We start from the raw sequence: 13,722 nt of genomic DNA on the forward strand, positions 1-13,722 counted from the left end.
ACGCGTAGAAACACTTCTTGGACGCATACTCCGCAAATGTTTATTCAAGTCGTGAATCAAAGTTAGGGTTAGAAGTACAAAATGAAAGCAAAAGTCTCTCGCCTCACTTCAGTTTTGACCGCTAGAGGGCAACCCAAAGAAGTAACTTAATAACTTAACCGAAAACAGTTATTAATCCACCCTAATAATTCAGTTGAGGGCCACCCAAGGAAGGAAGTTAATGACTTAATTTAAAAAGCAGTTATTAATCTACTCTAATAATTCGGATGAGTGGAGTTCGGATTAGCGAGGTTATTCTCTAATGGCAACAATAGAATTATTCGGTAGCCAAAGTTGGCACATTTGATAACTTTTTTTTGTTTTTCTGGGGACTTAAAAAAAAAAACTATTTTGTGAATATTCCAATTAACTTCTGCGCATGCGCACTGAAAATGTTCCTTCTTACGCCTCCAAGTTCCACAGCATCGTTTTGAAATTGTTAAATTTTTCTAGAGAAATCGCTGTGTCCCGAATCAGCGCAGCGCCTTCTGGTGATAATTTCAGCCATTATTTAACTCCGAGCTATCTGGAAACATTTTTAACTTGCCACAGCAACACCCGGTTGCATTTCCTTCCTGTATCTATGATTGATCCCTCCATCCGCTCTCACATGACACCTAACTGCGCTCTTTTTCTCACCTTCGTGCAATAAAAGAAACTCCATCAGAGGCGGCCTAGACACGCGACAATATCTGACATCCCCCCCCGACGCAAATTCCGTCGAACGTAGGCGGTCGCATTGCACGATTTCAATTCTCGCTCTTTTGCCACTGTTTCCGCTTACATAAAATTTTGCACCTCGCTAGACACGTGACACAGATAAGAGCGAATGATTAATACAAATCTCCCCAGAAATACCAAACAGCTAACTTCGTTAGAGACTGCACATTTATCAAAAACGCTTAACGTGTCCAATATTTTTGTCACTCAGTGTATTTATGAACAATAATTAACGTGGCTAATATTTTTGTCGCGCCGTGTATTTATAAATACTTAATAGGTCCAATAGTTCTAACAGGTGTTTAACGTGTCCAATATTTTGTCACGTCATGTATTTATGAATGCAGTTATGCCCAACAATTAATGTGTCCCATATTTTTGCCACACAATCCATTAATGAAGAGGTAGCTAACGTTTCCAATATTTTTGCTACGCTATGTATTTATGAACAATATTTAATGTATACAATATTTTTGGCATGCTATGTATTTTTGAACAATGTGTCCAATATTTTTGCAATGCTATGTATTCATGAACAATATTTATTGTCTAATATTTTGCCACGCGATGCATTTCACGAGCAGACAAAACTTGCTAATATATGAAGTTATCAGAAAATTTTCCCAATCTGTTCTGACGTCATTTCCGGTAACGTTTTCCAAGAATCCACCACACTTAATATTAGTACTTATGTGTCCAATAATTTTGCTACGCGATGTATTCATGAAAAGATCAGAGTTTTCACTAACCGAATGTGACGTCATTTCCGGTCTCGTGTGCTTCTATAAATCTACCAGACGAGCCTGAAGAATATTTGCAAATATCGTTAGTAAGTGTCCGGAAGTGATGTCACACGAACCGGAAATTGATGTATTTAACGTATTTATAAACAATGCTTATTGCGTCCAATATTTTTGCTACGCGATGTATTCATGAAAAGATCAGAGTTTTCACTAGCCGAATGTGACGTCATTTCCGGTTTCGTTTGTTTCATTGAATCTACCAGACGAGATTGAAATGGAAGAACGTTGAAAATCTCATTAGTAAGTGTCCGGAAGTGATGTCACACGAACCGGAAATTGGACGTTTTTTCCTTTAAAAAAAGGTCATATGCACCGGAAGTTACGTTTTTCAGGTAACAAAGTGATTGAAAGAAGGGATGGACGTTGCCATCTGGCACTGTAAGCGGTTTTGCGTCGAAAATGGCGAATTTAATTTGACCTTGTCTTCTTTCGTCTTGTTATTGGGTTGTCTGTCTTTACCCAAAGATGTTATTAAATCCACCAGCTTCGTTGTTCTTGGCTTCTGCGTGGATATTCATTCTTCGTTCGTTCCTTAAAGACAACTGGCAGACTTCCTTAATCTTAGGAGTTTTAAGAATTTATGCAAACGACACAAGTTCCTTCGCTTCGAGTGACACGCGCAAAATAAAAACAGTCGAAAGCTAACCTCGGTTACTATGACAACAGGAGAATATTAAAAATGCCCGTGGAAAAGAAATAAAGACCCCCCGAAGGGTTGTTTTGTTTTACAGAAGACATTTGATTGAAAGAATAAATTACTTTTTTTATTCCAGGCTTAACTACTCGATTGTAAATAAACGTATTCCAAATGTTTATTGAAGATTAGTTGGCATTGTTCGCGCGTGTCTTCTTAATCCACTTGGCTCTTTATTAATCTGGGGATTAGTTTAATCACTTGTAAAACGTCTACAGCAATTTGGCAAAAGAATTAAAATTTTTTTTTTCTTCGTTGCAGCAAAGAAAATCGTTGCACATCGCCGTGTCGACGTCCTCTGCGCCTGCGCAATGTCACCAGTGGTCACATGACTGTGGAATCTTTGCACCATCGAGCCAACGAGGTAAATTTTTAAGACAATTACATTTTGGACGCTAAATTTATATACTGTATAAATCTTTAGGCTTAGCTTTAAGGGCCGGCCATATTTCAATCTATTAAACGTCGAAGGACTAAGTCGGATCGAGTTTCACCACTTTAAACAAGCCGGAACTGTAAAGTGTGTTGTGTTAAGCGACTTAAAAGGATAACTCGTTAGCCTCGGGGTAACAAAATAACCCTCGAATCATTGGGACGCCGGCGAAGTGTTGTTATAAGGGGAAACACGTGCTGTGGAGGATCACGAGTAAACTGGAGACAGATGTTGAGCAAGACGATAGACCCTAACCCAATTTATCTGTCGTTTGGATGTCTCTGCTGCTTTTCAAACCTTCCATCAGGTGTCCGCTCAATTATAACACCCCCCCCCACCACCACACTCTTATGATGACCTGGCATAAAAGTAGGAAACAGATCAATCACGAAATGTGATTCTCCTTTCCTCCGCTAGATGTCACTTTTAATTTCGTTAAAAAAGCAACTGAAAGGCTTCACGAAACCGAAAGATTTATTTAGATTAGCCTTGGCAGATTAGGTCAAATAAATTATCCGAGCCCTAATTGGAGTAGATGTCGCAAACTTCATTAGCGCGCAGCGCCACCTATGTGGCGTTAAGGGACACTGCACGTACGGGAGGGTGTTGTAAAAATCAAAGAGCAAAATCAAGCTGGAGGGTTCCTAAGAAAACTTGCGGACTTTTAAGATCGTTGTCTTAAGAGTACATTGGTACGCATTATTCTCTTTTTGTCTCTCTCTCTCTCTCTCTGTCTGTGTTTGTCTCTCTGAATGTCTATATTCCTCTTTCTTTTCTCCCTCTCTTTATTTTTGTCTTTCTATCTGTCTATCTCTCTTTCTATCTTTTTTTCTCTCTCTCAATCTCTGCCTGTCTGTTCCAGTTCTGGAGAGTTTCATAGATGACCATCTTTTCTTTTCTTGTTCTTCTTAGGATGCATTCCGTTATTACAACGGTTCTTCTCAACCTTATATCGAAAAGTATATTTTTTTCCCATTTTATTCTATCTTCCCAATCTCCTTCCTTCAGTCCTCTTCTATTCATAGCTGCTTTCACACCTTCTTGGTCTTCCTCTCTTTTTTTCTTCTCCAACGGCATCCATTCCATGGCTCCTCTGGGCAATCTGTCGTCCTCCATTCTCTTCACATGGTCAAACCACTCCAATCTTTCTTTCTCCTCTACTTTATCAATGATGGTATCTGTATAGTTTCTTAATCTTTAAAAAAAAAAGACAGAGACATTCTTTGACAGTTCACTGGATCGAATGAGAGAAATTCAAAAGAAACCTTTGAGTCTGTCTTCTTCAATGGATCCGATCTTGCTGTTCAGATCACTGTCAGATATGGAGAGGGAGTTTCATTTTTGGTCTAGTTTTCCCACTTTCATTTCCTAAGTTTCCATCATCTACCCTATTCGTTCATTTTTCCAGATCTGAATCCAATTGAGAAAATCTTATAAACGTTGGAAAGGGCAGTTCCACGTCGCAGTGCTCTACCAATCACAATACAGTAGCTCACAGCAAGACATCCACGTAGACTACGCAAACGCCCATCTATTGAATATCCCCACTACTTCCCTCCCAAATATGAGCAGAAACGGAAAATCCCTAAACTCGATACAGAAATGTGCCCTCTGCTATCGTTTGGCTGGTGACGTCATCCTCTGTACCAGCTGTGATAACCTCGGATGTTAGGACCTGTCCCCATCCAGCTGGAAGAAACGTTCCATGGCAGCCAGGCTGAAATTCAAGGAATCGTGCTGCAAGAAGCTACGCTCATTAGGCCACAAGGACAAGCTGAAAAACCATCGTTACAGATGACGCCTGTTACAGACCAACACCAGGCCACCTGAACCTGTCCGCATCACATGCAAGCATCGATGCATCTTCAGCAACCCCTCAGACAGCTTATATTATGCCAATATCTGAAAATAGCCAAAGCGCACCTGCGCGGAGGTCCGAAGGGTGACAAACCGAACCAGAAATTACCATTCAATACTTAAAGTCATCCCTAAACAAATCATTGACAGCAAAATCATCGAAATAGTGGAAGATCTCATAGGGAAAAAAACTAGTTGCCTAACAAATCACGAAATCAATGCCAGTCTGCAAGCCAACTCTCCCACACTGGAAAGTATGACACACAAGAAACACCCATGATGCTCAATCTTCAGAGTCTCCCCCCCCCGGGATAAGTCATACGCGGAAATCCTGGCCACCGAGATGAGCAATAGTGGCAAAACCATCAAAGGTCAAGCTCTAATATGCACCGCGATAAAATCGCACAGTTCCCTCCGAACTTCAATCTTCCCACACCAACATACTGGAACAAATTCCGCCCAAGGTTGGTAATACCATCCTCCACCGCGAGAGACCCCAAGGTCGCCTCATCCCTGTCCTGATCTCTCATTATCGAGAGCCTCTACTTGTTCGCAGCCGGGCAGCAAGGCTCCCTTCCATGAGGATAAGCATTACAACCTCTCCTACCATCCGCGTAATGTTCCAGAATATCAGGTCCTTAAGAAATAAACTTAATACACTGGAAGAGATTCTATTCTCAAACTCACTAGACATCTTGTGCCTCGATGAAACGTGGTTAGAGGCGAACCAGACAGATATAAGCTGCTCCATTCCTGCAGGGTTTCATATACTGGCTGCCTCTCGCGATAACCGCAGAGGGAGTGGAGTTGCTATAATTTTCAATACGATAAAGTTCTCCATCGTACACTCTGTCTCAAGTATCTCTCAAGACGTGGAAGCCTTAATGATAATTCTGGAACATCAAGATACCAAGGTACTATAGACGTCGCATCCCTGTACCTTCCTCCAATGCCAACTATTATGGCCATCGGCGAAGCCACTAACTGGTTAATAAGTAATCTGCACCCAGCAGCCACTCATATCGTATGTGGAGGACTTCAATCTTCCACCATCTACCCAACACTTCAAAAGTCGGCTCACAGAATCTCTCCAATCAATCCAAATATTCCAAGTTAATTACCAGCCAACGACCAAAAGCTGCTGGACATAGTCTATTCCTCGGCAATATGCCAACTCGAAGAAACCACAGCCGACATGTTTCAATCGGACCACCAACCAATCATATTTACAGCTCTTCTACCCAAAAAATATTTCAATATCCCCAAAACCAAATCTGTAAAAAGGTCACCGCTCCAAAATTTCTGAATCCAGCACTCTGCATTGAAGCTGCATCCACAGTCCCATGGAACATCTTAGATGGATGTGAACTGAACCTCGCAATCGATCTAATGACCAAAATTTGGAGCTAGACTCAAGACATCAACTGAAATCCATGCCACGAAGAGTCACGCCTATAATTCGGCAAAAAGTGGTCCTATCAGTTATTGAATAAAGGTTTCTAATATTTTGGACAGTAAGTGTATATCAGGGAGGAAAATGTATAAATTTTATCTCCAAAAGAAACTCATTATATGAATGCTTTCACGTGCGTCACCATAGCAATTCGAGTTCATTTTCACGTGCGCCTCCATAGCAATTTAAGTATATTTTCACGTGCATAACTATATCAATTCGAGTTAATTTTTACGCGCGTTTCCATAGCAATTGGAGTATATTTTCACGTGTGTGTCCATAGCAATTCGAGTTCATTTTCACGTGCGTCTCCATAGCAATTGGAGTTCATTTTCACGTGCGTTTCCATAGCAATTCGAGTACATTTTTATGCGTATAACCATAGCAACGCCTTATGACGTTCTTAAACATAGATTTCCACGCGCGCATTTTTTTAAAGGCGTAGTTATCCACGAAAATGGGTTGTTTTATTTTTGTGTCACCGTTTACACATCTACAAAGGCGTAATTAACAACTGATTTATTAGAAACAATGGTCCTGAGAGAATTCGTTTAAAAGTGGCGCAGATTTTTCTCCCGGTGGACCAGAAACACAGTCATCAATACACATCAAACTCAATAAATCCCTCAATTATCCCCCGGGGTTATTTGTCCCGACGGAGGTCGTAGAAATAATTTTCGTAATCGATTTCTCAGAAATCACCCCTAAAACGTTTTCGCCTCCTCAAAAAAGGACGAAATTTAAAAGCGGGGTTGGCGAGGAGGGGGAGAAGCGCAATCCCCTTCGAAATCCCGATAACATCTCCTGTCAGATACTTTATTTGGTGGGTGTCTCTCTCGCGTTTCCATTTTCTCTTCGGAAAGGCGCTAAGCCTTTGACTCCTAATTGATGACGAAAGAAACCGAAGGAGACTGCACGTAGGACAGTAATCAATATCGGCGTCCCAAGCGAGCGGAGGTCAGGGGACGCAGAAGTAAAAGTTTCTTTCATTAGTCGCTATTTAGGTTGACGTAAATCCTCGAGACTTAGGTGGCAACGGTGGATGGAAGAGGTGCAGATCCTCCATTACTAGTTAGCCAATGTTTGATTCTGAAATGGGAGAAAAGAAGAGCAAACAAATAATTATTTCAGGGGGACGAATGAGAGCGAGGAAGACACCCACCTTCTCCTCTGCCCTCTTTCTCTTTCTGCTCTCTGTCAGTCATCTGAACAACCATCTGAGGGAGCGTAAGACCCAGCGAGTGTACAGCCTGTTTGAGCTCCCTGATTTTTAATTTGGGTGTTGGGCAGGATCATATAGCTTATGGGTGACAGATGGGATCCCGAAGGGATGGCAGGGGGGGTTCGTGGAGGGGGGGTTTCTTCGGACCAAGCTGATTAATTCTATGGCGAGGTCGTAAAACAGTTTGATGCAAGGAGAAGCAACTTCGACAATGTGTGGCAGATGAGAGTAGGGTCAGAGTAGGTGGGTCGGAACTGGCCCAAGGACAGGAGGCAGGGGATGGTCATAAATGGTATTGCTTAAAGTGAGGTGTCGTAGAAACGGTGTCATTCAGGGATCGCTGTTGAGGGACACCTTGTCGTTCTAATCAGGGTACAAAGTCAGAGTCTGTGTATTTCTGAACACAAGTACAGAGGAATTCTGCCGAAGACTGGAAAGCAGGAAGGGTGGCTAATGATCAGAAGAAGGCGGTGTTGTTGCACAAAGACGTTGATCGGTTGTTGATATAAGAAGCTGAAGAAATGGCATAACGAATGCCACAGGTATTTATATTTCTTGTCCTTTCTCTCTCTCTCTTTCAAGATTTCTCCTTCACCTCTCTCTCACTGGCTATCCCTCTGTCCTTGTCTGTTTTTCTCTTCCTCCCGTTCACTTTCACTGTCTGTCTCTCTCTCATTCTTTCTCTCCTTTTTTCTCTGTCTTTCTATGTTTCTGTCTGCCTCTATCTTTCGTTGAAAGGGAAAAAGAGAGATTTGTTACTTTCTCTTTTTCTCTCTCTCTACCTCTGTCTCTCTATCCATTTCTCTTTATATTTCACTCTATCTTGATTCTTCTCCCCGTCTTTTTCTCTTTCTTCTCATTTCATTCCTTCTCTCTTTCTCTCTACTTTTGATTGTTTCTCATTTAATTTTCTGGCATGTCTCTCTTTGTCTCTGTCTCTCTCAGTCCTTCTCTGTCTTTGTCGCTCTCAATGTCTATATTTCTCTTTGTTTTCTCTCTCTCTTCCTATCTTTTTCTCTCTCAATCTCTCTCTCTGTCTCTCTGTCTGTCTCTCTTTCTTTTTTATCTTTTTATCTCTCTCTTTCTGTCTTTTTCTCTTTCTTTGTATCTTTTTCTTTCTCAATCTGTGTCTTTGTTTCTTTTTTTTCTATCTCTTTACCTTCCTCTTTCTTACTATCTTTCTCTCTCTCAGTCTCTCTCTTTGTCTCTCTGTCTGTCTGTCTCTCTTTCTTTTCTTTTCTATCTTTTTCTCTCTCAATTTCTTTTCTATCTTTTTATTTTCCTCTTTCTTACTATCTTTTTCTGTCTCTTTTTCTTTCTCTGTCTCTCTGTCTATCTCTCTCTTTCTTTCGATCTTTTTCTTTCTCAGTTTCTCTCTTTGTCTCTCTGTCTCTCTGTCTTTCTTTTCTCTCTTTTTATCTCTATCTTTCTTTCTATACTTTCCCTCTTTTTTTCTATCCTTTTATTTCTCTCTCTCTCTCTGTCTATCCCTTTCTTTCTCTCTCTCTCTCTGTCTATCTCTCTCTTTCTTTCTATCTTTTTATCGCTATCTTTCTTTCTGTCCTTTCTCTCTTTTTCTTTTTCTCTCTGTCTGTCTGTTTCTCTCTTTCTTTCTATCTTTTTCTATATCTTTGTCTCTATGTCTGGCTATCCTCTCTTTCTTTTCTGTCTCTCTCTCTCTTTCTTTTCTATCTTTGTCTCTCTCTTTCTTTTCTATCTTTGTCTCTCTTATTCTCTTTCTTTCTCTCTATCTCTCTCTCTCTCTGCTCTTCAGTTTTTTCATTTCTCTCTCTATCTCTGTTTCTTTCGATCTTTTTCTTTCTGTTTGTCTCTCTGTCTGTCTATCTTTCTTTTCTCTCTTTTTATCTCTATCTTTCTTTCTATACTTTCCCTCTCTCTTTTTTTCTATCCTTTTATTTCTCTCTCTCTGTCTATCCCTTTCTTTCTCTCTCTCTCTGTCTATCTCTCTCTTTCTTTCTATCTTTTTATCGCTATCTTTCTTTCTATCCTTTCTCTCTTTTTCTTTTTCTCTCTCTCTCTGTCTGTTTCTCTCTTTCTTTCTATCTTTTTCTATATCTTTGTCTCTATGTCTGGCTATCCTCTCTTTCTTTTCTGTCTCTCTCTCTCTCTCTCTCTCTCTCTCTCTCTCTCTTTCTTTTCTATCTTTGTCTCTCTTATTCTCTTTCTTTCTTTCTCTCTCTCTGCTCTTCAGTTTTTCATTTCTCTCTCTCTCTCTCTCTACCTTTCAGATTTTTCCCATTTTTGCTCTTTCTTTCTTCTCTCTCTAATTCTATATCTTTTGCTTTCTGTCTATCTCTTTCTCTCTTTTCTCCCTCTCATTTTCTATCTTTCTCTTTCTTTCTTTCTTCCTCTCTCTCTCTCTCTCTCTCTCTCTTTCAACTCTTCAGTTCATTTCGGTGTTCACATCCAAACGTCAACTTCCAGGTCATCTACTAAACGTAGTTTAACCAAAAGAAGCCTCAACCAAATATACTCCGAAAGCGATTAAGCCAAGTCAGCATTACACGAACAAAGTCTCCTTCCTCCCCCCTGCTCTCCCCCTCCCCATCCCACGAATTATGCGGGTTGCGAGGTCTACTCCCCTCCACGAACAGTTCACCTCTCCTTCAAAACATAAAACAATTTCTTTAATTCATAAACTCGATCTGAGCATCATTTGTCACCAGTCACTCTTCATCTTCGCATGGTCCACCAGATCGATTTCGCTCATCCCAGCACTTCGTAATGATCCCCTTAGGGTTGTAGACGGCCCCCGGGGAATCATTACTCCATCTACTTTTCAAATAAAACAAACGATCCGAGTCTAGATGGATGCTACATAAATTTATAAAAGACAGGAAGACAAAAAAATTAAACCTCCTGAGATTGGTAATCTGAAATCACTCCATCATCCAAATTAACCAAAAATGCCTTCGAATCAATACAAAATCCAAATTCAATACCTCAATTAAAAAAAAAAACTCTTTATTTACTTTACAAACACAAACTACTCCCCAGTTTTCCTCTCACATAAAATCATCCACCATCACCATAGCAACGCCTAGCAAAACGTATCTAACCATCCTCCAGCATCACCACGAACACAGTTGATATAAAAAGAGTTCCAAAAGGTGTACTTCTTGAGTTTTATGTTAAATCTCATAAAAATGAACGCCTGTAGCGTTAAGAAACTCTTCAGAATTCTTCAGAGATGCGACTTTTCTTTTCAAATTTCGACACAGCGTCTGCAGCCAAATTTATGGCTCCAGAGTTCAAAAAAAAAAAAAAAAAAACTCCGAAGATCTTTGCAAATGGTTCCTGGCAAATATGAAGACCTCATCAACCCCTGGAGATAAACGAAATAAAAATTATAGACCACATTGAAATTTATTATCTTTAAAGTTACATTTTGTGCGTTCTAAAGGTTTCTTTGTCTGTAGAGTCAATTACCAAACTCAAAAATGTCACAAGAACAACTAGGGGGGTCATTTAAAAGCGCCACCTGATATCGATTTTGCTGTAAACTCCACATATCTTCCACTGACATCTCTTTTCAGATTTCAATCCGCTCACACGCGTCCTCTGATGTGACCTCCGGTAGCTGTGTCGTCAGGTCAGCGCACGTGAAGTGTGAACCTAACAGGCGTGACTGAAGTTTATTCTCTTACGCAGACGTTGTCATCTACATCCCCCGAAAGCCAACACAATCATTAATTACGAAATCAACGATGTTCATTAATTGACACGACTAATTAGATAGCAATCAGAGCCACCTGGTGGTAAGACACGATATCAGACGATAAACAAAAACCGAGAGTTGGGTAAATGCAAAAATATATCGTCTGCTGTGTGACGATGATTGTCATAAGATTTTTCGAAAAAAAAAAATCGTTCAAAATTCGCGAGATTGATGTCAGCGACATCTTTCGGCCAAGTTGCGTGTGAAGTTGATCTCTGTCTTTATTTTCAACCTTAGGAGGTTCAATGCTCATCAGCAGTATGTACGGGTTCCTTGATGTCTGCGCCCCCTAGGAGACCACCAGCTACTGTCCGGCCAAAAGAAGAAGTCTTTGTGCACGCCAAACAATTCTTTGATCAATACTACACAAGTATTAAACGGTAGGTGGCACCACTTTTATGTTTTATTGCTCGAATGGATAACCGGTTCACGTATCTGTGATTTTGAAGCTTTTTTTTGATTTTTAGGTACAACACGGCCAGCCATCAAAGAAGATGGGCCGAAGTTGTTGCAGAAGTTGAACAGAGGGGTACTTATGAACTCCGAGAGACAGAATTGGTATACGGGGCCAAACTAGCCTGGCGAAATGCCCCAAGATGTATCGGACGCATCCAATGGTCAAAATTACAGGTAAGTGGAGAAAATTTTTAAAGATGGTGCCGGTCCTAAGTGTTTGTGACTGCCTTTCTATCATCTCGAAATCTATCGACCACTTGAGCAGCAGCGTGTTCATTGTTACAGATGCCAAACGTCGAGGGTGCTGGAGGCAGACGAGAGGTTGGTTTGTTTGCGTCTATTCTTGGCGCCTCGCGAGATAACGCGCGCGCGCGCGCGCGCGTCGAAAATTTCGAAAAATGTCGAAAAACAGAACGAGCCATCAAAGAGTCGCCGCGCTCTTTTGTTTTGGCGGCTTGTGCGCATGCGCGGGGCCCAAAGGCGTTCTCCAGACGCTAGTCACAACCTCTTGAGGGCGAGGAAGGCAACCGATAACATTTGAAATGGGATCTTAAGGCATCGCAAGCCCTTTAACACGAAAACAGCATTAGGGTTTTCAAATAAAGTTGGCTTTCTGTTTTATGAGGCCTTTCTACGAGTGTTGGCAGGGGGGGCCGCATTGTTTGCAGTTTGATCTTCTTTAAGAGGACAGAGTTGGCCGGGAAGTTCAATAGATTAGCCTCGAAGAAGGCTCACATATCGCCTACTTTGGGTCTATTATGCAGACATTGGCGTTCCAAGACGCCGCAAAGAATTGGAAATGACGAAGGTCGATCCCAAGTCCACCCACGTCTGTAATTGAAATCGGCCATCCGTGATTAACGTTTCTCGAAAAGCAATCTGGCCCGGAAAGGTCATTATCAGCATGCCTGGACTTGTTTATGTGCACCCCTCTCTCTCTCTCTCTCTCTCTCTGCCAACATCTCCATCTTAACCTGATTCTGAAATGCTTTTTGTGATGTTTTCATACAAATTTTTGGATTTTTTCTGTATTTTTTTCTTTTAGAAAAATTCGTTTTTTTTTTTTTTTTTTTTTTTGTATTTGTGTTTGTGTAGTACGGAGTGGTTGGAGTGGGATTTACTTTTTTTCGATTTGTTTTTGTTTCAGGTGTTTGACGCCCGTTATGTTACAACTGCCAGAGAGATGTTCGAAGCCCTTTGTAATCACATAAAATATGGCACGAATAGAGGTAATATCCGGTACGTCACTTCCTGTGCAGATGCGTGAAATAGAGTGAGTGAGGTTTGTTTTGTTTTAATTGACGCATTTGCATAATGCATTAATCGTTTTTGTTTTTTGCAGATCCGCGATCACCGTCTTCCCTCAGAGAATCGATGGCAAAAGGGATTTTCGGATTTGGAACAACCAGCTCATTCAGTACGCGGGGTACCTGAAGAACGATGGGGTGGTGATCGGGGATCCTCTCAACGTGCAGTTTACGCAGGTGAGAGCTTAAAACGTGACAAAATAACAAAAATATGTGCACGTAAAGATAGAACGAGAGAGAGAGAGAGAGGGGGGAGAAAGAAATAAAGAAAGAGTGAGTGACAGTGTGTGACAAGGAGAATAGAAAGGAAGAGAAAGAGAAACACCTAAAGAGTGAGAGAAAGAAAGTAAAAGAGAGGAAGCGAGAAAACGGACTGAGAGAGAGAAAGGACAGAAGAAAAGATTTAGAAAGAATAGCGAGAGAGAAAGAAACAGAAACACAGGAGGGACAGAGAGAAAGAAAGAAGCAAATGAGTAACAAAAATGATAGAAGGGGAGAAAGAAAAAAGAATATGAAAGAAAGAAATAGAAATAAAGACAATGGCAAAGAGAGAGAGAGAGAGAGAAACAAAGAACGAGGGTAAAAGGGAGAGAGGAAGGAAGAGAGTTGTACAGAAGAGAGGAGGAAGATGGGAAGATAGAAGAGAGAGAGAGGGAGAAAGAAAGAAAAAATAAAAGAGAGGGAGAAAGAAAGGAGAAAGAGAGAAAGAAAGAAGAGTGAGGGAGAAAGAGAAATGAAAGAGAAAGAAGAGTGAGGGAGAAAGAGAAATGAAAGAGAAAGAAGAGTGAGGGAGAAAGAGAAATGAGAGAGAGAGAGAGAGAGAGCGCAACTGTAGAAAAAAGAAAGAGAGAACAAGGGTAGAAGGAAGAAAGGAGAGAGGAAGAGAGAAAGAAAGGAGAAAGAAGGAAAGACAGAAGAGAGAGGAAGGAAGAAGAAAGAAAAAGAAAAGAGAGGAAGCGAGAAAGGAGTAAGAGAGAGAGGAAGAGAGAAAGAAAGACG

General features: G+C 40.9%; 1 protein-coding gene across 1 annotated transcript in view; it reads left to right on the plus strand.

Annotated features, from left to right (window-relative positions):
- Nucleotides 1–13,722, plus strand: part of Nos (Nitric oxide synthase) — an 83,537-nt gene that overhangs the window by 40,201 nt on the left and 29,614 nt on the right. Inside the window, exons 2-6 of the mRNA XM_090370991.1 lie at nt 2,518–2,620; nt 11,198–11,340; nt 11,428–11,590; nt 12,564–12,655; nt 12,759–12,900. Coding sequence (XP_090227117.1) covers nt 2,518–2,620; nt 11,198–11,340; nt 11,428–11,590; nt 12,564–12,655; nt 12,759–12,900 — 643 coding nt within the window. The remainder of the gene's footprint in view (nt 1–2,517; nt 2,621–11,197; nt 11,341–11,427; nt 11,591–12,563; nt 12,656–12,758; nt 12,901–13,722) is intronic.

The sequence above is a fragment of the Mastigoproctus giganteus genome, chromosome 3 (assembly GCF_048544385.1).
Source record: "Mastigoproctus giganteus isolate SK-2022 chromosome 3, ASM4854438v1, whole genome shotgun sequence".
NCBI classification, from domain to species: domain Eukaryota; kingdom Metazoa; phylum Arthropoda; class Arachnida; order Uropygi; family Thelyphonidae; genus Mastigoproctus; species Mastigoproctus giganteus.